The sequence below is a fragment of the Melozone crissalis genome, unplaced genomic scaffold (genome assembly GCF_028551555.1).
Source record: "Melozone crissalis strain CALT ecotype California unplaced genomic scaffold, PUWL_Pcris_2 ptg000036l_1, whole genome shotgun sequence".
NCBI classification, from domain to species: Eukaryota; Metazoa; Chordata; class Aves; order Passeriformes; family Passerellidae; genus Melozone; species Melozone crissalis.
This window is the reverse complement of record NW_026535814.1, coordinates 15,760,116-15,787,131: the sequence shown is the minus strand read 5'-3', so window position 1 is coordinate 15,787,131 and position 27,016 is coordinate 15,760,116. Positions and strand designations below refer to the sequence as shown.

Sequence of the window (27,016 nt, the reverse complement as noted above, 5' to 3'; positions counted from 1 at the left end):
CAGAATTTCACATTGTAGTTGCTCATCATATCAGCAGAAAATGAGATTTAATGAGCAGCATGTTCACTTAGAGTAATTCCTCTGCTGTCAGGATACACATAGAGATAGACCCTTTTATGTAGCTTAGCTTGGCCAGAGGGCCAGTCCTGGGACTCTTGACATGCCTGAGTGTGCTCACTAAATGTTCAGGGATTTCTCACTCATGTAAGGGGTCTGGGGCTACAGACACCTTTTCAAAAGTCACTGTCCACAAGACACCCTTCTTTTCCTGAAAGAAAAGTCAAGTGCAGGAGCCAAGCAAGATCCATGAGTGTAGAAAACACCCGTCTGGGTGATCAGAGCATCATCTTCTGTCCTTAGCCACCAAGGTACCACGTGGCAGCACAGTCCAATGAGTGAAAATAGACCTACCAAACACCATTTTTACAGTGTCACTGCCCAAAACTTTCAGGGAATCTCCTGCTGTCTGTTTCATGCAGATTTGCACATGAAACAATATTTATAAGATAGAAACACTAAAGAGAACCAAACAAACAAAAAACAAAAATAAAAGCTAAAAAGGGAGTTCTGATTATCTCATTTTGGAAAATGAGGTTTCACTCCAAGCATCCTGTGTTTTGTCCTCAAACACAGGATGAAGACTGAGCTCCCCCTTTGCCCTACCACACTTCATTTAAAACCAAAGACACCATAAGATTAAACACTACATGCTCAGCTACCCCAGGAACAAACAAAACGACTTGTTGTATTGGAAAGTCTGTAGTTGCCTATTAGCAAGATTAGCAGTTTATTCAAACTCAAGCCCAAACTGTTGAGTGAGGAAGAAGTTTTGTATTTGAAGCCACAGGCTTGTGCAAGTGAGCATGAACTGAACTGGAGCCCCTCTGGGTTCATCTACACACGGGAGAAAAGGAGAAAGATGAATCGATAGCTAGACAGATGGGTTATAATATGTTCTATATGATATATAGAAATACTCTCAGAGAGCAGGGATGGCCGGTAGCAATCATTCTCAGGGGTAGGCACCAGAGCATTGACTGATTTGGAAAGGTCAGACCCTTCAGTGGGGTTTTTTTCATATTTCACACGTTGCCATTTCAGGTCTTGTCATCTGTTTGTGTACCTACCTATGGCACACATCTCAACAGGAGGGGAAGAGGGTGGTGGGGATGAATTAAGAGTCCTTTACCAAGATGAGGTTTGGGATAATCATTTCAGAGGCAATGCATTACTAGCAAGGTAAACCTACGTGATTGAGTTTGGTTTTTTGGGGTTTTTTTTTTTAACATTCTTTCTAAAATACTTCCTCTCCTTACTCTTTTGTTAACCCAACATTTTATCAATTCGGAGTGCCCACAGTAAATGTGGATAATGTGTAATTACACATCAATCCATGCATACATAGCACTTGCCTCTATTACCTTGGGGACAGGATTTTGCTTTATGAATTGCAGCTGAAATAGACAAATATAGGAGTCTACTTGTGCAGCTGACCTGTGGTGAAGAAACTTTCCTGATTCTGTAGCATTTGGAGAAATTTCCCTGAGCTGAGCACCTGAGCCCTGACTTTGTTGTTTTATTTCTTCAGAGAAAGGAGATTGCTTTGGATTCACGCTTATGGCTATCTAGTTTAGATCACTGTAATTCAATTATGTCATTCAGAATCAGGTACAGAGTGATTTACTTGAACTTTGCAATTACACATACACAATTCAATTGTAGGTGATTTTCTTGGCTTTTCCAACTTTGACACTGATATACTTTGCATTTCCTTAGGGCCCTCTATCAGGGCAGATTTTGTTCAATGCTTTAAAAATTATGACCCACTCCCATAAACACGTTCCTGCCAATACCTTTGCTCACATAAATAGCTGTATTGAATTTGGAGAAATTACTATTGTGCACGTGGCAGACTCAAAAAAGACTCATGGCAGACTCAGTTGGCAGAAATGGTAAAATGAAATTCCTCTTAGCGTTTTGGGGAGAGATTAGAAACAGAAAAACTCACCAAAGAAATAAATAGTAAACATATTTTCTGAAAATTTCAGAGCAGGTATTAAACTATTCCTAGCTCCAATTAACATCTGAGCTATGTCACAAAACCATCAAGAGCACCATATTATTTTTGGGATTTTTTTTTCCATTAAGCTAACCAGCAGCTACAGAGATGCAGGAGTGCCCAATAAACATTTGCTAAGACCTGCTGCCTGGAATTCTTCATGACCAGGTCACAGCTGAGTTTCATCATCAGTTTAGGGGGCTGATCCCTGAACAATACCAAACACAACACAACCTCAGTGAGAATGAAGAGTTTGTTATTTGCCGTTATATCTGTCCACATAATTCAAGCATAGAAATGACAGGATGTTTGTTTATTAGTTTTTTGTTTGTTTAAAAGCAGAATTTAGACACTTTTTTTTCCCATCAACCACCTTAATACTACATGATGATATCTTTATCTTCATTAGTAGAATAAAAGTTGAGAAAGAGGCAGATGTAATGATGTGTCCAAACTCACCCAGAAACCCAGGAGAGAGCTGGAAACAGGCCTTGCCAGAGGTTAGCTCCTCTACTTTTTTTACATTTTTGGAAAATTCCAGAAACATGGGCAGCAGAAATCCTTTCATCATGGTTCCTGATACAAACCAAAACCCCCAATATGTCCTCAAGGAGTATTCAATTATTTTAAGACCTCTAAGGATGGTGGAAAGATTATTATTATTATTCATATGATCGGCAGGAAAATCTTCTATGGTTCTATAAAGCACACAAGCTCTAGAATAACCTTTTGTCTCCTGAAGTGACATCATCCTTAAGCAAAACCAGCAGATTATCTCCAGCCTCTCTTCTGCTTGGTCATGATCTTCCTATTAGTGGCATTTAATTCATCTTCAGTAATCTCCTCATCTTTTCCCTTTTCTTTCCTGCTTCAGAGCACATTTTAAGATATTCAGAATAGCTCCATATTTTTGAGGGATTTTTTTTTAATTTCTCTGTATTTGTCCATTCTCAAGTAGAGTTTTAGACCTACTTAAAAACAGAAGGTACATTGATGAGCAATGAAAAAGTGGGTGAGACAACAAGGAAAAGGGTGGTAGGAACAGTGAGAGGAAGAAAGATGGAGACAGTGAGAAATCAGCTGTCTCTGCTTCCTACTCTTCTTTCCCAGGTGATCTTTCTACCTGCTCTAAATTAATATCAAAGCCAGAGGGAGCAGAAAAAGGTTGGTGGGGGAAAAAAACGACAACCTTAGGAAAAGAAAAATCATGATGCAGAAAAGCGTCTGTCCCCTGTCTAATTCCTGCAGTGGCCTGTAGCTGATGGTGCTGAGAAAAATACAGCAGCAAGCTCTGACATTTCATTTCTGTGGAGAATTGAAAAAGGGCTTGCTATAATTCATCGCTTCTTGTAACTCAAACCCTTTTTGACAGGGGTACCTGCGCTGTCTTTTAACAGTGGCACCACAGTGGCTGTAATTGGACACGAAAAATGATGCTGTGTTTCTACTTGCTGGGAGAATTGGGGTGGGGGTAGGTGGGGCAGTGGCAATTTGGTGTGAGATGGTGGCATCTGGCATAATTTGGATGGGTTGGTTTTTTGGCAAAAAAGAAGAAAGGGCAACCCAAAATGAAGGAAGGGTATGAAGCGTAGAAAGTGTGACCACCTTGCCTAAGGTTTGCAAAGGTGCTGGTAAGGGTGGTATTCATCATTGATGAACCTGCAAAGAATCACAGGAAAATGAGAAGTGTGATGCACATGAAGTTCTAACTCCACCATCAACACAAATATTTATGGCATTTTTAGGAAAAGGACACAACACCTCTTCCTGAAGTGGGCCCATTCACAGCTGCCACGGTTCCTCTTCCCAGTACAGATGGGGAACCTGAGCCACAGGCTTTTCCTGACTCCACACTGGGAACACAGTTGTGCATAACACTCTCTCACCACCTCTCTGAAAACTGTGCCTATATATGTAACCAGAGATCCAGATTAAATTATTTGGCTCTTGCCTAAATCTCTGTGCCTCAGTGGTCCTCAGCAAATTTTTGCTACAAAACTGTTGTCAAGAGAAGCACTTCAAAGTAAATTTTTGGCCAAATGGGACTCTGAATCATGAATGAGGATAAACATTGTCCTGATTTATAATGGTTTTATAACTATAGAGCATTCTGGCACCATAAAGTCAGATATCTCCATATTATGGAGGGAATAAAAAATTTTAGTCCGGTCTTAAAGGATGGTAGAGAATTTAAAGAGGAGATGAATGTTTTGGGGACTAAAAAATGGTAAAACAGTTTACTCCTTTCTCAGTGTTTCCCCAGCAGCGGGGTGACATGGAACAGGGAAGCATGATCATATTTCAGATGAGAGCACAAAGAGCATCCATGAGCAGAGGAAAGAAGGACCACTGAAAGGACAGCACATCCTAGAAAAAAGCCTGACATGCACTCACTCCATCCACCAGTTCAGATGTTGGGTCAGCCTGCCCTAGGTCCTTTCCCATGCAGCCAAATCCCTTTTGAAGCCTTCTAGTGACAGGGTTTAATAACACCTTACAGCCACATCTGTAATTCCACAGATCCCAGGTGGATTTCCTGGTGGTATTAATCAGATTTGCTGTCTGGAAAATATTCTTTCTGCTGTCACACACTCAGGGTCCACCAAGACAGGACACATATTAAAGATGTCCATATCACTATTTCCCCAAACACTCTTCAGAAGGCTTCATTTTGGAATAGAAACTTTAGTTTCATTCCACTTAACTTATGGCCACTTCCAGCTGAAGAATAAGCAGGGAACTTGAATATCAGAATACCCTTCTCCCCACTAAGGCATTTCCCCAGGGTTAGAAAGCTGCATTGTTCTGCCATTTTATTTCCCCACTTAGCCCTTTTCTGGTCCCCATGACAGGTCCTTGCTCCCAGAGTGTCTGTATGAAAAAAAAATTCCATAGATGGAGAAAGGAAACTTAATTATTTTCCTCTCAGTGTTTCTCCCTATAATTGGTGTCTTTCATGTCAAGATGATCTCAATTTGTATTATGGGCTCCGTTCAGGCAGCACTTTCTCTTTGGTCTATAAAGAAATTGTCAAGTGTATAAATCATAGTGTACATTAAATTACACTAGCCTTTTACTTATTAATTTCCTCAGTTTTTTCTTCCTCTGTTGGATGCTCAGTCTCTCACTCTTTTTATAAATTTTCTTCAGAACTGACTGCTTTTTCTCACTCCTCAATATCAGAAAGAAAAAAAAAAAAAACAAAAACAAAGAACCAAACCAAACCAAACAAACAAACAAACAAAAAAAAACAACCAAAGTCCAAACACATATTTGCATCCTTTAATTTTTGCCAAAGGGTCTGATAATGTCCTCTGCCTTGTGGAAACTGACTTCCTTCAACTCAGAAAGAAGGATGAAATCTGTCTAGTCTTCCTCAAGGCTGGATCCAAAAGTTACTTGAGTTCAGTGGAAATTTTCATGGGCTTTAGCACAGTGCAGATCAGCACCTATGTGGGTGGATTTATAGGATGTTCTGCATCTCAAGGCTGTGTCCTTTCGGGCTCCAGACTTTGCCTCTCAAGGCTGTATCCTGCACACCTCCTGCAAATTCCTGGCTGCTGTCATCATTTCCCTGACTGACTGCTTGGGATGCAGGTTCTGGCTGTCTTGGAATGAGCACCAGGGACCTCTGAATCCCCTTTCCTAACCATAGGGGTGGATTAGACATAGGGTTCCCATCAGGAGCCCATAATATGGAATGAGGGGGCAAATGTTAAAAGTAATCAGGTCTCGAGTCAGATTTTGGCACGTGGATGGCCACACCAGCCTGCTGCAAACACAAACAGCCAGAGGCTGAGCAGCTCAGGGAAGCAACCAAGGAATTGCTTTCATTGTCCTGCACATGAGAAGCAAGGTGGGGTTCGCATCAGCCAAGTCTAAATGCAAAGACAACCTCCATGATCAGTAGAGAGGAACAGGCACTGCAAAAGACCGTGCACGGTTTATGCCTCAAACACCAAGTTCAAGAGTGGCTCAGAGTTACACTTTCCACACATTTGGCGTTACATGGCACTGAGTTCTCTCCTCGCCAGTGTGGTGTCAGATCATTGAATGTGAGCAGCAGCTAGCTGCTCACGTATGGGTATAAAGGAGCCCTGTGGCAGGATACCTGTCCTGCTGCTGCTGCTTCACACATCACCCCTGCCCTGCTAACACCTTGTAGCACCTCTGTGAGCAACTTTGCAGAAGCAAGGGCTGATGCAGGGTTTAGCTATTACCAGATTCTTTGCTGGTTTCAGCACTTCAGCTGTCTGGGTTTTGTTGGATGCCACAGGCAGAGAGGAGAGCAGGAACTGCTCAGTAGCATCTGTAGGCATGGATCCTTCTCTTGCAGAGTGTGAGTCCAACTGTAGTCATTTTATGGATAAGTACATTTTCCTCTAGAGACAACAATACAGCAGGATCTGCTAGGCTCTTCATCATCTTAACCTACTTGTCAGCCAGCTTGATAACTTGTTGTTACTAAAAATGTGTGCAGAGCAATTAGAATAAATCTAACTTATTATGAAGCGCTTTTCAAAAAAAACAAAAAAAAAAAAAAAAAGGGGGAAAATTAGGAAAAAAAAAAAAAAGGAAAAATGAAACTAATGGCCTTGCTGCCCAACTATGATTAGCCACAAATAAGGGAGGGATTAATTCCCTGAAGGCATTCTGTGATATTCATCAGCCAATTTGTGGTCTGACTTTACTGGGAAGACATATGTTAGGAGATTCCCATTGCCTTCTGACCTCGTGCTCCTTGTGATGCTTGTTTGAACTTGTACTTTCTTTGTTGGTTGACAAATCAAAAAGATATTTTTATTCTGCTCAGAGGTGGTCACACATAGAAAGATATTTTGAATACTCCATCTGCACAGGGTATTGATTGCTTTATGTGACGAGAAGTATGAGGCAGGGAAGGGCTTTCAGGCTAAATTCTTAGCTGGTTCTGATCCAGTCTGCATTCCTGGCTATTGACAGGAGGGGTTTACCCTCATCCCTGTTCTTCAGGCTCTCACATCATGTTAGGCACTGACAGCGAGGAACATTGTGAGCATCTGTTGCCCTCTCTCCTGGGAGTGAGCAGCTCTGGGGATAGTGATGGTCCCCAGTGATTTTGTTGAGTGAGAGAGGGATAATTTGAATAACAGAAACCTATCCACAACCCAGTGGGCAAGGTTTTTAATCCTACTCGTATAGTGATATGAGAAAGGAAAAAGATATCTGAAAAAGCAATAGAAGGAACATCTGGTCCTGTACCACCAGAAAATTCTCAGTATCCAATACTCCTGCAGCATGTGGACAAGTTAGATCCAAATCCTGGTTTGAAATGGAGGCTGCTGTGTCACACATGACTATCCTACTGAGCTAACAGTAGAAGTGGAATTAGCTTTCCAATTTCCTTCCCATCACATCAATCTCAAGAAATTTTTGCACTTTAAGTTTCACTGGTCCTGATGTTCTGACAAAGCATTTTTGCTGTCATGCACCAGTGTTTCCGGGGGAAACTATTAGAAATTTTAAAAGTTACGTTTAAAATTTCATGACCTGTGTGAAATGAGTCAGATCCCTCTCCCAATGCGATTCAACAAAGCCACTGTCGGGTAACAGGAGTGACACTGATTTATTTGCCTCAGACCAAGCCGCAGCCTGCATTGGTTAGTTCTTAGTTTACTAATTGCTTTTTTTCCCCCCCTTGTGGAGTAAATTCTGGTGCTAATTATGATGCGCAGTAAAGAAGCAAAGCAAGCCTCTGTATATGAATGTCTGACTCCTCCATTAATTACATGTCTGTCTTTGTTCTTCCTTGCAGATGAACAGACCGATCCAGGTGAAGCCAGCGGACAGCGAAAGCCGAGGAGGTAGTTGACTGCATTGCTTTCAGCCACAGTGCTAAATATAATTGTTGTCTCTGGCTTCTCTCAGGCAATGTGCTGATCAATTAGTAACGTAATCACTGCCAAAGAAATTCCCTCCACAGCAAAGATTCTCTTTATTAAATCTCCTTTACTTCGTCTCACTTTCCTCATATTCAATTATTATTTGATTTTAAAAGGCAGGCAGGTGCCAGCGATTGCCTGAGAAACAAATAACTGCCTCGTTAAGAAGTGAAGCATCAGGCAGTGACTTAACAAAGTTTAACAGCAGTGGACAGCAATGGGGGTTTTTTCAAGCCCGTGTCAGGCTGAGCTGTAGATGTGTTTAATTTGGTTAGGATAAAGCAGAAATTCTATGGTTCCTCTAACCATGTTGTTTCTGCATGCACTCAAGTAACTTTACTTCTGGAAAAAGAAAATTCTTAGCTGGCAGAGTTTTCTGCACCCATATCAGCTTATCTGGATAAACCTGTTGTGGAAACTGAAGACTTCTCCCAGACCCTGGGAGTTATTCAGGATTTGCACAGGTATAGCTGAAATCAGGAGCTGGTATTTTGCTTTTCCATTCTACACAGTGGATTTGGAAGGCTTTGTTAAGTGATTGTTCAATAGATCACCAGTGATGAGGTGTTTCCTGTAAAAGGTTTTTTACCTGAACTGATGTGGTGATACTTCACCGTACTCTTCTAATAGGAGCCTGTTTGTCAGATCAAACACACAGATCACTGAGAGAGTGTGAGATGGTCTGTTATGCTGGATAAATTACCATCCTGCTATTTTTTTCTTGTGTCTGTACATTTATATATATATACACACGCATATATATATAATGACATGTTCTCTTCCTCTCTATCCCTATCTCTTTGGGAAAAAAATAGAGAGCCTTTTCCTCATCTTTTCAGTAAAAACCTCTAGTGCTTATGTATCTGATAAATGTGGGAGTAGATTTTGTCATTTAGCAATGATGTGGCTCTTAGATGTCTGAAAACTTTTCAATTTCCACCATAAATATAAACTGTTCTTCATTTGTGGGATGACTATCTTTGTGCTGGCATTAGTGGAAATCTCCGGCAACAACTACTTAAAAGGAGAAAAATGCCTCACAGAGAAAAGGCACCACGTTCTCTCTCCTTTCATTTGAAAGCTGTGGATTTCAGGGACTTTGGCTGTGTCAGTGTGAGGCTGAAACTCTCCAGTGACTCAAGCTGTTGGGAGAATTTGGATGTAGCTTGTAGTTAAAGGGTTGGTGTTACAGGCTGGTGAAACCACATGTCGAAAGGGGTTCTGTAAGGACTGGCTGTAGTGCTGTGTAACTGCAGAACAGGAGAAATGAGTGCTGGAAAAACACCATAAATCTCCATCAGAGACAAATACTGCCCTTTCAGAACCTCTCTAAAGAAAATTTGGGGGAATATGGTTAATACAGGGTGGAAAGTACCTGATAGGATCTGGCAAGTTCTGCATTCAAGGGCCAGGGCACGTTTCTGACTTGCAACAAAGACGCGTCACATCCTCCAGCATTGTCCAGCGGTTTTTAATAGAACCAGGTCAGTTTCTTCCCCTTTCCCTCCTTGTCTGATGATCTGGCTCTGTGTCTGAGTAGGACTGGGTAAGCCATGGGCAGTTGTCAATGCCAATCTCCTAGGGGAAAATGGAAAGGCTCAGCTGCCTGGGCAAATGAGGGGACATTAAGCACATTCCAGTGGAGTTCGTGCCGACAGCGAGAGTGAAGGGAAGGCCTTTTGTCCATTTAATTAGACATACCAAAAAATAATAATTAGGCTGGCCAATTTGCCTAGTGCGCCTACAGGGTATGCAGCTCCCAATCTTTTTCTTTTTTTTTTCTAATGCAAATCAGTAATAGAGAACACATGCCTGGCTTTCTGGGGAGGGTTTTCAAACTCCTTTGCTAAGAGCAGCTGCTTTCAGGAGCAGTGGTTTGAACTGCAAAGGGCTCCAGTGGCAGCTTGATTCCACATTATCCCACCCGTGGCCCCCTCCCCATTGTATTTTAGCTAATTATCTCCTCGTCTTACACAAACCTCATCTTTTCCCATCCAGCCTGCTCCCATATTTCTCCTGTCAGTGGCGATCATAATGCAGAGGCCAAGCGGGTGCTCTCGTCATTGATGTGAAAGACACGTTGTCCTAATTCCCCACTGACAAGCTGCTTCTGGGCTGGGGATGCTCCAGGACGGCATGACTCAAGGGCAGCTGTGGGAGAAAAGAACAATTGGCACCCAAGGGAGGCATTGTGTGAAAACTTACGTTCTTCAAGAGCCCACCGGTTAGAGCAGGCATGGCAAACAGAATGCTAAAAAGGAGGCCCTGTGCCTTAGGAGCGCATCAAAAGGCTTCATTAGGGCTGCAAAATAAAGGTCAACTTCAACAATAAAGAAATTTAAGTTGTGGCTTATTATACCCTGTCCCTCTATCAGGTTGGGACATAGGGGAAGAGAGGGGCTTGGGAGATGAAGCAGCTCTTCCACACAGCACAAGTTCTTGGTCTGCCCAAAATCCACACTCTGGATTATGGGGAATAGACACCCTGGATTAAGGGGAATTCTGGTGCCAGTCAACAGTGCTAATGAAAAAATGCAGTGTTTTCTGGAACTGCAGCTTGCAGGCAAGTTTTTACTGAAAAAGGTGAGCAGCATTCTTGTGGAACTGAGATTGTGTTTTCTTTGGAGACAAGTACTTGCATTTTACTGAAACATGAATCTTTGAAATTTTCAGCAAGTTCTTCCACAAGTAAAAGGTGATAAGAGTCACAAATTTATTCTCGCCTTCAACCAGATTAAGCTCAGTTTTTCTTGTTGTTCGGGAGTCTGGATTTTTTTTTTTCAGTCTTTAACCCTCCCTATGCCCTAATTCTCAGCTGAAATGAGAGTGAATGTTAGCATTCAGTGTGTCTGAACTAGAATTTAGACTATCTAATTTTGGGAAAGTGTTCAGTATATTGCTGCCAAAAATTACAGTCAACCCACCAAAATGGATATGGTGAGTGCCGCTTAATAATTTTTTCTGGGTTTATTATTTTTTTGTTAATATCCATATTGTACTATGAGCAAAACAAAGCGTGAAAACCTTTTAAACAAAAACTGGCATTATTTACATTTGCCTAATCCCATGGGAAATAGAAATTAATGTGTCCTCAATATATTTCTCTAGGGAAATAGTCTCAATTACTGGGAAAATTTTACATTTTACATTCCTGCTTGTTTGTGCATGTATGTGCATAGTCAAGATACAAAATATTCTATAGGGGTATTCCTTTTGCAAAATGCTTCATAAAGTTTCAAATCAGAAGATCAGAGTCCATTGAGACTTTTTACTTTAACACTAACATAATTGATGGAATATGATAGAAAATGAGCAATTTCATATTTTGTCACGAAAAATCAGATTGTGAGTCCAGCTCTACTAAGGATATCTTAGAAACTTTCATTGGCCTTTGTTTTGGCCATTTTATCTTGATTATACAGAAACTACTTTGCCAGAGACTAGTTAGTCTAATACAGTTTTAGGGATGTAAGCTAGAACTCCGCATCAAAATTTCGAACATAAAAAATCCCAACTAAACTGTTAGAATTCACTATCATTCTCGCCTTGGTGGAGGTGGTTTTCCTCAGCTCCTTGTCTGATATGAAGCTCTAAAAATAACCTGCAGGTATTTATCACTTAAAGTTCCTCAGACTTGGAGAGTGATCTCAAGTCTGTTTTGTGGTTTGGGGCAAAAGTTTGGAGCCATTTCTTGTTCCATCCACAAAATCTCCAGCCCTCACTAGGCAGCTCTCACTGCAGCTGGCAGGGTTAACCTATGATAAACACAGCCCCCAGGTCCCACTATGTTGTACAGGCAGTAGCATTTTTTAAAAGGAAAGGACTCTCCTGCTGCTCCAGCTGCAGCCCGTTAGTGATGCTTAGATGCTCCACTGCTCCCACATTCCTCTCAAAGGACAGAGGAAGGTCCGTGAAGGAAACCATGCAAAGATGTACGCTGTGTGCTATACCCTGGCTCAGTGTAAATATCACCACCAAAATGCGTTTTGTGGTGGTTTTGGGGTCCTCCAGCCTTCAAACAGAAGGCTCCTGGACTAAAGAAAGGAAAAGTAGAGAGTGGTTTAGGGTTGAAAGGGTGTGGTGTCCTGCAGACAGAGTGTTAAGAGGTTTACAGGACAGACTGTGGTGCATTGTACTGCGGTATTTCTGCAGTATTTCTGCATGCAAGAAACCTGCTAAGTTTCTGTCTGTGCTTTCAAGCAGGTTATCTTTTGTGCATGTTTGAGGGAGGTGTGTGCTGTGTTGTCAGGACTTAGGACATCTCTCTTGCTGTCTTGAGCAGCTAAGACTTTTGCCAGTGGTCTCAGAGACCCTGGCACAGAGCTTAAAATGCTTGTGGTTTTGATTATGACTCGTGGAGCAAGTTGCTAACTTCAGATGAAGACTTGCAAGCTATGACAAATTAAGTAGAATAATAGTGAAGTTATCACAGGGTGGAAAAGTAGATTTGGGGATTTTTGGTATGGGAGTTCAGGGGGCAAGATGGAGGAATCTGGCTGTGTCCAGCCTTTCTCCTTTTTCTTCTTGGCCTCCATCTTCTGCTGTGATGTTGGCACTTTTAGATTGGTTTAGAGTAGAAGCTCACTGCCTAACATAGGTGATAGGTATTGGAAAGTAATTGTAAATATTATACATGTAGTTTTTAGTATGAAGATATAACACTGCCCCAGGGCAGGCAGAGTGCCTGGAACTGTCCTGCTGGATGGACCACGGCAGGGCAGGAGAAAATTTTTTATAGATAAGATGCAATAAACAACCTTGAGACTGAGAAATTAAGAGCACTGACTCCTTCTTCAAGCGCTGGGTTGGGAAAAGAGACTTTTAATGTTTCTCAGGGTCACAGCCACCAGCTAAAGATCCTGACACTGTCATTTTTTGTTGCTTGGCAGCTGGAAGGCTTAGACTTTGTATTTCAACTAACTTGCAGTATTTCTCTACCTGTTTCTTGATGTGCAAAATCTGAAACTATCTGTTTGGTCCTGGTTTATTCCAGATTCAGAGCAAAATATTCAAGTACTGAATTAGAGTTAATAGCAAAACATGCGCCTTGCTCACGAATGATTTTCTGCTTCTTATTATACCCTTTCCATCAGCTTGGTAATGATGATGGGGTCAGAACGGCCTCTCCACATTTTCTAAGTTAAATTTTCATTTAGGACAAAAGCCTGGGTCTAATTCTTACTTCAAGCAGGTAGTCTCTAGCTTGCTAGCTCTCTGCTGTGTGTGGCAGGGCAATGTGTCCTAGGTCCCAGTAATTATTTGTTAGTCAGTTGTTTCCCATTTAACCAATCAGAATTACACAGCTTAGCTTTTGCAGATGGCCAAAACCTCTCAGGGAGCTTCCCATTGAGGTACCAGCCAGATCTAGGCCTATTTGGGTGCTGCAGTCATGCAAGACTGGTTTCCTTCAGCTTAGTTTGGCTTCATGTTGGTATTTTAGTCATACATGGAATGATTTCCTTCCTCCTCGGAAGCCCTTTGTAAAGAATAAATTGGTTGCTCAGATCTTTAGACCAGAAAAGTCTGAAGACATTTGAGGATGAGAAAGCAGAGGGCAGTCTTGGCAGAGCTCAGCATCTTCTCTCCTGCCCTGCTGAAGGCTGGGCTGTGCCTGGTGCGAGCAGTCCTGAGGTCTGGCCTGTGCACGTGCCAGAGCTGCACCTCTGCAGCTCTCATCTCTTCCTCAGCTCTGATCCCCACGTGTTGCCTGCAACAGCCAGCTCTTTGGAAGACACTTTACTAGCTGCTTCCAGTCTTTTACCTTAAAAAGACTTCCCACCCAAGAGCAGGAGGAGGGAATATCCTCTTCCAAGGTGGCAATCCTTACATACTGCCTTTATGTGGCCTGCCACAGCTTTTTCCTCAACTGCTCATATTTTTTTTTTTTCCTCTTATGGTCTACACACTCATTCAGCAGGAGTAAGCAGGTGGCACTGGCAAATTATTTAGAGAAAAAGATAATTTTGTCCCATCTCAGAGTTGGGGAAAAGACCTCAATGAACCCATCTCCATTAACTCTTTCAACATCACAATGAGTGCAGTACAGCTCACGTTGATCTTTTGTAGCTCAGGTAGAGAATGGCACAGACAGGGGCTTGCAATGGTCACACCACACATGAATCTCAGCCTTGGCTGAAAATGTTGTACTGCAGATGCTGACTACTAGTTCTAGGGCAACATTTACAAATTGTATGAGCTCTGGACTCAAGACCTCTGAAAAAAATCATTTTCTACGCCCAGGGTCTCATATTCCCTTTTCTTTCCCTCAGTGTTTACAATAGTTTAAAGAGCATCCCTCTCCCCTCTTGTCAACTCTTGCAGCTTGAAAGGAGGTTCCCAGCTTCACGTCAAATCCTCCTCCTAAGTCTCATACATCTCCCCTTCCAGATATTTGTACTCAACATGGTTAGCTGGTTTTGACTTCTTTCCATCAATTACATATCAAATATTACCTACTAGAGCTGAATTGCAGTATATCTGTGTGGACACTAAAGAGAACAAATGACTGGTTAAATTTAAACCTAATATTCTGTTAAAAAGTCTATCACAAGTGAAGATGAGCTCATGAATGAAAGGGAAAAAAATAAAAAGAAAAATCAAGAACACAGCAAAAATCTTGATATTAAATTGGGAGGCAGCTTTCTTGCCTTAGAGGCTGGGGAATTGTTAGGACCAGCAGCAAACCCTGGTGTCATTATCAGAGGCTCCTGAGGAATTACTGTAGGAGATGCTGCAGTACTGGGAGAGATGTCAGTGCCTTGAAGCCTGTTTGTCTTGTCAAGGGCTGGGGAAAGAGCTGGGTCCAGAACCAGAACAGGCTCTTAAGGTATCCCACAAACTTGAGCATCAGTCTGAGGACATGTCCATCGGATTTTATTTCAGATGTGAACATCTCTTATGACCTGCAGTGTTTTTCCTTCAGCTCTAAGATAAATCTGATCCAGAAAGAGCTTTTCAGTGGTCATGGAAATCTTGTCTTCCTAGCTGCAGGTGGTTGTGGGACTGATTACAGTCAATGGAAAATCAAAATCTCTTGGTTTATTGTGGAATTTCAGCACTATGTGACCCCACTGACAGCTGACACTCTGCTGTCCTCAGAAAGCTGTATTTTCAAGCAGGGAGAGTGTACCAGCATGCAAATGGATCAGTTAATTCAAAGTGGCCCTGGATGACCCTGTTCTTGCTCTCCATCCTCTGTTAAAACTTAATTCTGGGTGAGAAAAAGGGCTTCAGCAGATCCTCACGTGTAGTGTTTTATATTTGATGACTCTGCTGAAGGCTGATGTGCTCCATTCTGCAGTCAAATGTTGAAAGAATATAAGGGACATCAAACTTTTGTTCACATCTGCCCTTCCCATGGTGATTGAAATCAATGGAAGTGTGCCCATCAATAGGAACTGGAAAAGATCCACAGGACATTGTGTTCTAGTACATGTCCTAAGGACAACCTTTTAAAATCAAGTATTAGGGGAATAAAAGGGAAAAAAACCCAAAAACCAAAAACCACATTGCACATTTTTCAAAAAATGTCTGTAACCTAACAATTTACTGACAAGAAGGAGGAGAGAGAGAGACTGGGGAGCTCATCTGCTCGAGGTTTTGATATTGGCTCTGTTTCTTGCTATGACAGAACTTTTGATCAGTTATGTAACTTTGATTCCCTTCTCCTTCACACCCTTTCTTTATTGTCTGCCTGGGCTGTGGTATGCTTTTATTTGCTCATTTCTTGTAGATAGTGCCTTTGGCATTCATGCAAAGTCTGTCAGTGTCAAAGGGTTAAGGCACCAACGAAAGCCTGTAGCTGTACACAGGAGGATGTGTACAGGGCCAAAAATCAGCTGCAGTGGGTAATCAAGAGCCCTCATACTGCAGTGTGATATTTGGAGTTTTCTTCAGTAAAAGGGCAAAATGGAAGAAGCAGTGGGAGGAGAAGAGTGGAGGAAATAAAAAATATAATCCTATAAAAAATCCTACCATTGTAAATGCAGTTCAGCCTCCTGGGTGAACTCGGGGACACATAACAATCCCAGTACCCTTTTCTTAATGTAAAGGTTGCTTGTCAATGGGGTTTTATACGGAATTAATAATACATTTATATATACCCGCCACAATTAATTGCAAAGCATTTATGGCACTGAACAGTTAGAATGCATTATGATAATCACTCCTCGTGCATTGACTTTATTGTAAAGGTTTTGCTGATCACTGTAATTGGCTTGTTATTACACAGGAATATAATAACACCTCTCTGTATAGTAGTTTATAGCACATCAATAGCAAATGCATTCCCTTTATTGGAAGCAATGTGCATTTTATTAGAATACAGCTGAATAAGTGCAATCTGTGTAGACAAATGAAGTTTCTAATGACCTGTCTCACAAAAGAGTCGAAATAACAAGCCATTCATTATGTATTTTTTTCCACTGATGAACTTCTAGTTACGGTTACGCAGCCATTCCTTTTAAAAAAAGTAAGGCATGTTTTTCTGTATGGGCCATTTTTCTGCCCGTGTTGAATAAAGTAAGAGTCACTGATGCTCACACCTTAGAGATTTCATTTGCTTGTTGAGATTTTCCAAGCTTCTTCCTTGGCTATTTCATCTGACATTCACAAAGAATCAAAATGTTCTTACACCGAGTCCAAATGCAGCTCTTGGAGCAGTACTATTCAAACAACCCCTATGAAGTCACAAATCTGTTAGGTATGAGGGTCTTGGTGTTGCCCTTTTTCCTGTTGAAGGGGCTCTTTTCCTTTGATTCACAGAGGCATTTCTATATTTAGCAAAAAAATAAAAATCATTAAGGTACCCAGAGTTTTCTTCCTGTCTGCCACCATTACTCCAGATGTAAATTTCAGATTTTTCTGGAAACTTAGAGTGGCATGAATCTGGCATATGCATTTAATTAACATGCGTTTGTTTGTCCAACTATCCCCAAGTGTGATCAAAGTAAATCGAGTGCCTAACCACTTCTGAAATCTGTGTAAACAAGATTGTTGTTTTCACAGACCTGGTACAGTTATACTGCTGCCCACGGAATAAACTGAGTCCAGTGTTCAGCACATGAAGATCACCATCTTTCGTCTTCAAAATTCCACCAGTGGTAGATTTTTGTCATAAACTAGGCTGATTAGTGGATGGGACTAATAATGCCAAAGTTGTGGGTTTGATCCTCAAACCATCCATTCACTTAAGAGTTGGACTTTTGGGTGCGTCCCTTCCAACTCAGAATATTCTGTGATTCTGTGACATGTGTCTGCTTCTTCTCAACTGTCACTTGTTTATCGTAGACTCGTGAATCCCCTTGACTCTAGAGTAATTCAGGGTATTTCTGGAAAGCAGGAGCTAGGAAGTGTCTGCACCATGGGCAGGACTCTGAGCTGTTGGCACCCAGACTGGCTCAACCCAGTTTTGACACAGACAAACTCTCTTTGAGTGGGAGTTTCAGTGGGGAGGGTTTTGCCTCTTGCCTGCTGAGATCTCAGATTAGAGTATCACAGCTTGCAAGAAGTTTCAAGACTCCGGAAATACTGGAGGTCAAGAAAACTTTTCTTCGTGACATACACAGCATTTTCCAATTTGCTATATATATTTTGCAGTATGCACATGAAATCAGTTTGGGAGGCAGAACATCTCTCAATGTAAATTATTTAGCTCACTGAGTAAACTGTATCTACTGCTTTTACCCAGAATCTCTGGGCCTCTTAGGAGCCCTAGACTTAGGGACAGAAGAAATTTTAAATACGGCAACTATGCCATGGTTCTTAGAATGTTACTGCAGGCAGAATTCACTTTTTCTAGCTTTATCACAAAAAAATTAGGCATACAGTCTAAGTTAGTAATCTAGTCTCCTCCTATGGACAGTGGAGAGAGAGAAGAGCTTCCAAACTATGATTCATCCTGTCCTAAAACAGATTGGATAAATGGCACTTCAAAGTTTCCCTTCCCTCTCCCCTCACTGAATCAGGAATGAACCTATGGCAATTAACTTAGATTTAGATATCTCACTTTTAGACACCTTAAGAGAGGTAAGATGAATCACAACTTTCACCTTTTCAGGCCACAGTTTTCTATCTGTATCATATGAAGGATGATACTTGACTTTTCTGAAACCCTAGGCGAGATCTATGAATTAAAATTGCTATATAAAAACTATGGATTTTAGAAGTTTGGGGTATGTCCTAAAAAGAAACGGTATCTTTTTTCATTAATGTGTTTTCGTCATAATATCAGGGGAAGAATAGAAGGGATTGCATCCCTATCAGCCTGAGCAATAGAGATTATCTGATCAGTTTTAATTCCTCTTTAAAGTCAATTTCCATTTTCATTTTTTGTATTTTACTTTGCTACCACTCATATGCTCAGGACAGAAAGTGAACCAAAAAACCTCCCCAAAACCTTAAAATTAAAAGTAGCGGTGTGTAGCATCAGTGTCTTTAAAATGTGTTTTCATAATTAAGAAAATATTTTTATCTTTAAAACCAGCTTGCTTTGGAATCTGTGATAGAAAATGAATATGGCCCCTTGTAATATCATTTGTAGAGAGGTAATTTTCAAGGCAGCACTGCACTGAAACATTTTCCCCCAGGGAGGATAAACAGTTGGCTTCAATTAGTGAGGGACTGTTTCCTTTCTTTTCAATTTTAAGGACAGTCTTGCAGCCTGATCCTGCACAGAGGAAGAGAAATCTCTGCACAGGGCAATAGACTGCAGCTTGGAAGACTGAGGCTTAAATTCTTGCCTTGCCACAGATATTCTCCTTGACCTTGAAGAGGTTACTTAGGATCAGGCTATTATTTTCACTCCATCTCTATCTGGTGACTATTATTACCTTTGACTGTCTGAATATACACGTAAAATTGGCCGAACATCTTGCTCTGACTCCAGTTTCCTTCTATAAAATAATATTGGTGCTGCAAGGATACATGCATTAAAGATTATTAGGTGCTCAGGTTCTCTAATCATTAGTTCCACAGAAATAACTTGGTTAGATAAATAGAGGTGTTCAAAAGTGTCAAATGTGTTTCACTGCTCAAATCTCACATAAAGTCAATGGGCCTTGCGTGTCTAAATATTCCCTTTGAAAATCTCCCCAAATAATGATGTTCTTCCAAATAGTTGGAGCCAGCTTTGTGGGGCTGATTCCTTACACTTTTACGGTGGAATCAGCTCCATCTTTCTCCCATAGGAGAAGCTGCCTATGGATGCTTGTGGAAAGTGAGGAGGACATGTTCCATGGCAGGGCAGGCTTGTTTCATAAAACAAGTTGAGACTGCCCAATGAACAGGACTGGAAGAGTGTTGAAAAAAAAGGGAAAAATAACTTAAGTATCTTAGGAGTTGCCTTATTGAGGGAATATTTTCTTTTTTACATCAAACCTTAAATGCAGGAATTGATAGTTAATAAAATACTTCCTGCCCATGAACTGCCATATGAATGGTAATTAATTCCCAAAAATCTTTATTTTATCCATCTCTGGAGTCACTGATGAATGGCCAGATGCATTGATTACAAACCACAATATGCTAACACTTCCAAGCAGACAGCAAATTAACATGAAATTATATTGCCACAACCTGAGGTACATTGGATGTATTGCTTTCTCGTTGGTTTTTTTTTGCCCGAAATGACTATGACTATAATTATTATTATGAATAGCTAATAAAACAGAGGTGTGGAAGAGTGGGCCAGAACCACAGGCAAAGGGGAATGAAGTTTGTGTGAGTTTAATGACTTTAGAGATTGGACTAAACCAACACAGTCTCTTCACTCCCTAGATCAGAAATCTAATTATTTATTATCTTTCTTATGGTAATGCCTGTAGAACCAGCCAAGAATGATGACACCAAGCTCACTGTACAACACAGAACAGACAAAAGTCCTCTCTTCCTTAAAAAATTAGTCTCTAGAGACAACCAGAGGCACTGTCTGGAGACAGAGGTGTCCTACAATGTCTCCCCAGGTGTGACCAAAGGAATTGTGCTGGGTTGCACAATTAGGAGTGAAATTAATAGTTCAAGTTAGGGGCTGAGGAGTTAGGGTCTGCCCAGGGCAAGAAAACAGTAGGATGGCCTTCAAGCAAAGCTTCTTTTGGTGACACATCCTCTGACACAAAGCAAGTGACATCATGAATGGCACATACAATAGCCTAAGCCAAGAGCAGCACAGCCTCCTTCTTGACCAGGACCATTCTCCTACACTCTCACACCACAGGGTGGGTGAATGTGATCACACCAAAGGCCAGACAGCTGAAAAAAGAATAATCTCAGGTTTAGCAGATATCTGAGGGACACAAGAAGAAGCCTGTTATGCCACCATGCCACTCGCTTACAGAGGAGGCAGCTCAGTGGGCACCGTGGTAGAAACAAGGGTGCAAGGCTATGGATGTCCCTAAATACCAACTGTATCTTTACAGAGAGCTCTCCAAAAGGACCAAGGGCACCTAAAACAAAACAGAGGTCAAAAATCATGTTCACAACAGAAATTCTAATCCAGGGTCTGCAATGAACTGAATTTATCCCTGCCTCTCCTTGATCTCAGTGTGTGATCCCACAGCCTTCCCGGGTATTACAGGCAATGAGGTTTCATTAGAGCCTCTGATGTTTCCTTTTTGAAGTTTGGGCTTTGAGAGGAAAGGCCAAAGCACTGGAGCAGTAGCCATTCTGGTGTTTCTCTCCAGATAAAAAGGAAAGGAATAGGGTTTAGATCTAGATGAAATTGTTAGATCTCATGTAACCTTCTGCATAAACTGACTGTAAAATTTCACCCAAATGATCTGTGCTGAGACTTCTGGCTTGTATTTGACTGAAAAATAAGGAAATTTAACCAGAGAACGACGCTTTTGAGGCTTCAGTACAACTTTGATATCAAACAGGTTGGAATTGATATGAACCTTCTAAAAAGCTTTTAATAATTTAATTTAATTAGTAAGGATATACTTTGGTAATCAATTACATGCAACAAGTAGAATATATTTTTCCATCAAATACCTAAATATGTATGCCTTCTCCAGGATCCCCTACAAAAAAACAAGGGGCAATCTTTACCTGGGGCAAAATTTTCCAGATTTTTTTAAAGAGACCCTTGAAAAAACACAACAGGGTGACTCTCCTAAAACTGAATGGGTTGAAATATTCATGTTTATGGACAATGGAGCTCATTCAGAGCAATAAAAGGGAAGTCTTCTGGAAAACAGATATTCCCTTGCAGAGGATGCAATCTGCATGGCTCCTCCTGTGTGGTCCCAGTGCTGTCATTTCCTTCTTGCCACATGTCCATACCAACACAAATATTTCTGCTTCAGTTTCTGTCTTCCTATTCTGACCATGTGCCAAAGAGGTGAGATATGTTCAGGGCTTTTCAGAAAGTTATGCTGTCCCCAACTCAAAAGAAATGTCTCATCTGCCTTATCCAGTGACCACAGAAATGGTTGTTTGCATGTCTGCAGACACTGTGGAGTGACAGAATTTCCATGGGCAACTTATCAGGAGACAGAAATCCTCCATTTTGCAGACATCAGTAACATGGTGACCTTTAACAACATCGCAAGCTTTCACTCTCTCTTTAAAGCATTATGTCCATCCTTAGGGAGAAAAACTTGTAGCTAAGGATTGAAATCAGAAGTGGATCATAATTCTGGCTGTGCTATTCAATTGCCCTGCTGTACTTAGGATCCATTTATTTCTAGCAGGGTTTTTTTTTTTTTTTAAATTCTGTCTTGAATCTAAAAAAAGAAGTGACCAGGCTGGCAGTGGCATGTGATTAATAGATTGCACCTTTAGAAAAAGTTAGCAGAAGGAGATTAGCATTGCAGCCTATTATTTATTAATTAAATGCAGACACCCTATTTATACCAATGCTGATGGCATTAGTTCACATCCATGCTTTGGGACTGCATTTTCCATCAGGTCTCCCAGCATAATAATGTTTGTTACTGAGCTGGTGGATGTTGCTGGGCTCCTTCTGTCACTTGCTTCTGTTTTCAGCAGGAAAGGACAGCCAAGAAGTTAAAGATCCAACCTGAACATTTTGTTCAAGTGTCTGCTCTGTCTCTAAGAGCCTGAGTTACCTTGGCCATATCTCTGGGCTCCCTTGGGACATCACTGCTTGCTTTCTACATCTGTACCTCCCCGTAGCTCAGTGTGCAGTGAAGATTGAGCATGCAAGGCAGAGTGCTGTGTGAGACCTTTCCCATTGCCTACAGGAGGAAGAATTACATTAGTGAGCATATAGGTACCTGCTGCTGCTATTTCAGTCAGCAGAATGGGAAAGAGTTATCACAAGTGTTGTTATTTAGCTGTGCCAGGGTAGAAAATTATACTTCACATGACTCTTGTTTGATAAGCTTGTCCTCCTGCCTACAAAGTATTCAAAGGAAAGTTCTGAAGCCTAATACAACCCTGAGGTTTCCATTGTTCCTAGCAGCTGTTTTCAAGATCCTACCTTCAAATGCAGGAAAAACAAGAAATGGATTGCAGGGCTTTTCCTGATTCCACCTCAGAGCAATGCCATGGGCTTCTCTGTCACAGGTTAAGCTTGGGACAAGCAGATTGCTGTGAAATGGCCTTCTCTTGCACCTTGAATTAGAGAAAGCCCTAGTGGCGCATGACACACTTCTGCTAGTTTTAAATCAGGAGATAGGTCTTTACTGCCTCATAAACAAATACATGGCCTTTGGTTGGACCCACTGTTTTTTCATGACCCAGCAGAGCCAATAGACCATACATGTTTGGCCTTCAGAGTAAAGATGGGAATCCAGGAATCCTCACATTCACCTGTTCGTATCCTTGAAAAATGGCAGTTTGGGTGTCCATAGTCCAAATGATCAGCTACTCCTGCCGAAACGTGTCATAAATGCTTAGATTTGGTAGGGTTTCTTAACAAGTTGTGATATACATCTCTGTTGTGACTGTGTCTGGCTCTTTTTTCACACATTAAAGGACAAGTTAGATGCATGAACTAGTCTCCCAATAGCATCTTCTACTTGTAAGCAGCTGCTTTGCCTCTCAGCAGGATGAGCTGCAACCACAGCAGGCAGTCTGGTCATGAATGGGTTTAAGGTTTTCTTTCTACTCTGGGAAAATTCCTAAGTCTACAGATTTACAAAAATAAGTTTTAAAACCATGGTGAACTCATGAAACTATTTGGGCTTTGATTCAAAACCCTCTCAGAATGAGACTTCTGGAGTCTGAGTAGGCTTTGGATCAACACCACCATGGAAGTGTTCCTCTAGAGCAATCTGAGGACCCGAGCCTTAGGCATCCTCCTACCATCATTTTGGTGTTTGCTTATTTGAATTTTTGTCAGCTATCATGTTCCCTCGCTGAAAGCTGAGCACTGTAACAGCCAATAATTAAAAGTGAATATTGAAGAGCCTTTCAGCATTATCTGCACCATGATACAATCTGAACACATGCAGAAGACATTAAAAGATGAATGAAGAGAGTGAATGGGCTGATTTATCCTGGACTGTTTCTCACGGTGTGAAGTCTGCCTTTCACAGCCTGATGAAGTGCAGAGACAGTTAGTGGATTTGCTACCAGGAAGGGCACACATTCATTTCCCTTCCTGCAAATGTATTTAGAGCTGAAATTGAGCATAGGGAAAGTTAGAGCCAAAAAAGCAACCACTGAAAATGCAAACTATCGTTTATTTTGGCAAGCTGGTGTTAAAAAGAATAAGTTGAGGGTAGTAGAAACTGGCATAGAAATTTTACAGAAGGATTTCTCCCTGTGTGTGTATGCTTCGAACTGGTTGTTTTTTTCTTCTTTTTTCTACCCTGCATTTCTTGTAGCTTTCCACAGTTAGACATTTCTTCCTATGGAAATTTATCAAATACTGTACCAGTAGTGAACATACCCACTTCTAACCTTAGACAAAAAGAGAGTTGTATGCAAAGTGAAACTGCAGTTCCTCCCCATCCCCACTGCTGTAGCAGTAGCATAAAGCACCTCGTCTTTAGTCAGGTAGTGAAGAAGGGCAGAAAGATGAATTTAAAATGGATGCTGCTCTGCTGGATGATGTAGATATATTAGTGCTTCTGCATCTCTGTCAGTGACTCTCAAAACCTCCTTCAGATGTAATCAGCCTCTTCACCTTGCCCAGTGTATGAATAAGGAAACTGAGGAACTGTGACTAATGTGGTTGGGAACAGCACATCACTACACAGCTTGGAGATGAAGTCACGTCTTCTAAATCCTGTTCAGTGCCCTACTTAAATCTGGTCTTCTTCATTCATTTTGCCCTCCTTCCTTCCCCCAGATTTTCACGAGTCTTCTGGGTGCTGTAAATGTGCTATAAAGTGAATCAGAGGGCACAGGAGTGCATGGGGTTGGGGAGTTTTCACGGGAATTCCCTGTGGGTCCAGCCTGTCAGCACCCACCCATTCCTATGGATGGGGAGCACCTTGCTGCTGGCATTGCAGGAAACAAAGGAAAAGGTGGTGCTATCATGCTGGAGAGGATGTAGCCCCATTCCTGACCTCCCTGCACCCTCTGTGCTGTAGGAATTCATCATCACTCTCCTGTCAGTTATATTATCTCCTGCATGCAGCCGTGCAAACACACAGCATAACACGTACAAATATCTGGTCACAAAAGGCTCAGCAACAGCTCTGACCAAATAAAATCCCCCAAACAGACAGTGAGTCTGGATATTGTCCTTTTAAATCTCCTTTGAAGGTTTCAATTTTTTCCCCCTTTTTATGTAAATCTGTTCTACCTACACCACACAAATGCCAGGAAGTCTTAGAACAGTAAATACCCCTGCAGCACAAACAAAAATCATGCTTCAGAAAAATTGTTCGGCTTCTCAAAGCCACGGTCTTGCCCTTTAAAATGAAGGACGTGCTTCTGAAAAGCTCTCCTTCTTCTCCAGACCTTTGTTTCCAGCATGTTTGCAGCTGTACCACCTTTGCCAGTGATGGTATCATAACTTCTCAGGTTCAGCAAGGACACTCAGCCCTGAGAGACATTAAAGTAATGTCTTAGAATTTCAGAAAGTGTTTTGCCATTGAGTTAATATTAAAGCAACATCTTCAAAAGGCAATATGAAGCAATTTGCTATAAGTTATCCAGTTTATTGGACCAATAAAATCCCTGCTTCTTCTTGCCATAGGAAGTCAGACTTGTACAGTCAAGCTGTTTGTATGTGCCTGTCTGGGCCCATCTATCAGTCAATCTGTCAAGGGCTCCTCCTCTGAGCTTTGAACCCACTGGGTAATTTAACCTGTCGTTGATGGGGTGGAAGAAGTCCCAAAGCTACTGTGTTCCTATAAATTTCATGAAAATAGGCAGCCATGCAGAGCAGAGAGTTCTCATTAGTGTTCATAAGCCCATCTTTTATTAGACATCAATGAACTCATGGGGGTAGGGGCACTGGAAGAGGGTTTACACATTCGGCTGCCCATGAAGCAACTTGTTTCAGTGTGTGAGCTCTGATACCCTGTCAAGAGGCCTCCTGTAGTAACAGCTTCTTGGTTTTAACAGGATGTCAGACAGATTTCTTAGCTCCTTTCTGCTGATTTCAACAATGCTTCACACGGCAGAGAAGTCAGCCTGCTGGTTGCATTTCCCTTCCCTCCTCAGCCAGAGCCACTGGGGAGAATTTCTGCACAATGTTTAACAAGTAGCACAACATCAGAGGTGGCTGCTTTTCAGTGAGGAGTACCTGAAGGAAACAAGAAAAACAGTCTTTTGAAATTTTTCTCTATAGCATCACAAAAAGTAATACTCAAAAATAAACAGGTATCTGTTACTCAATCATATCTTCAGGTTGTCCAAAACAGACTGCAAATTAAGAAAGGTGTGTGAACAAATCCTAATTTCATTTAACATTGTTCAGATGGACTCAATTCCTCTTCCAAACCCTTTTGCATTAGTAGTGTTGATTTTTTTTTCTTTGTTCTGCAGAATAAAGAAATCTGAGCTGTTGCTCAAAGCATCTGGGTTTAAAACAGGAAAGCACACTCTGAAGCAGACCTCAAAAGCTCCAGTTAGGTGGTAGTGCATGTAGCAACAGGAGAGATGGTTCTTCAGCTTTAGTTCTGAAATCTCTGTGCTGTCCTGGGTTGATGTCAAATCTCTGGCCATTACCCAAGCATATCTGTGGACAGAAGGATGTGGATGGAGGTGTTCACAGTATACAGTGTAATGTACTACAGACAAACCGTGGGTCACTGCCTCTGACAAAGAATTTTGAGGTAGATTTGATATAATTTTGAGGAATATTTGATATAACTTGGCTAAAAAGTACAAGGAATAAATGGCACTAAAAATATATACATATACATATACATATGCATATACATATACATATACATATACATATACATATACATATACATGTGTGTGTGCGTAAATAAATAAAAAAAACCTTTTTTGGCAAGAACAGCATTGAACAACAACTGAAATGTACCCCCAGCTGGTATCAGTCATATGGAAACCTATGTTTCAAAGAAAAGCAACTTAAAATTAACGTTGTGTCAGAGCTACTGCTTTTCATGAGCACCAGAAAATTCTCCATCCTGCTATTTCTGCAGATCAAAAATTTTTTACATGTGTACTTACATTATTTGTTCTCATTGTAGCATTCTGGATAAAGGAAAAGTCAGTTTAATTCCTCCTTTCAAAGAAAATCGCACTAATTTGAATATGTGGATTGCATATAACTAGGTACTCTGTGGGATGTGTGTGCATATGCATTGTTCAGATCCTATGCCCTTTTAGAAATTTTAAAATTCAGTGGCAGTTTTACAGAAAAATTATTGGGTTTATTTTCAATTTGTCAAAGTATTGGATTTTTTTTTCTTAGACTTCATTTCTATAGTCTCTTTGCTGAAAGTAAAAAATTTTATTTTCTTTCTTTCTTACGTTCTTTATTTCTTTCGGTTTTGGCTTTCTTCCTTTCTATACCTCTTTCATCTACCTGCCTGCCTGCCTCTCTCTTAGGTCATATCACCATAATTTCTAGAAGATATAACAAGCAGGCAAAAGAATAGGATCAGCCTTTCTTCTTTTTAAATGGTGGTGACTAAGCAGT

The 27,016-nt window shown here is 41.1% G+C and overlaps 1 protein-coding gene across 14 annotated transcripts in view; it reads left to right on the top strand.

Moving 5' to 3' along the window:
• Positions 1-27,016, top strand: part of CELF4 (CUGBP Elav-like family member 4) — a 713,118-nt gene that overhangs the window by 385,965 nt on the left and 300,137 nt on the right. For all 14 annotated transcript variants that reach the window (XR_008483560.1, XM_054283218.1, XM_054283228.1 and 11 more), the window contains exon 3: positions 7,854-7,902. Coding sequence is in view for 13 of the 14 variants with exons in the window: in XM_054283218.1 (XP_054139193.1) it covers positions 7,854-7,902 (49 nt within the window). In the remaining variant the exon portion in view is untranslated. The remainder of the gene's footprint in view (positions 1-7,853; positions 7,903-27,016) is intronic.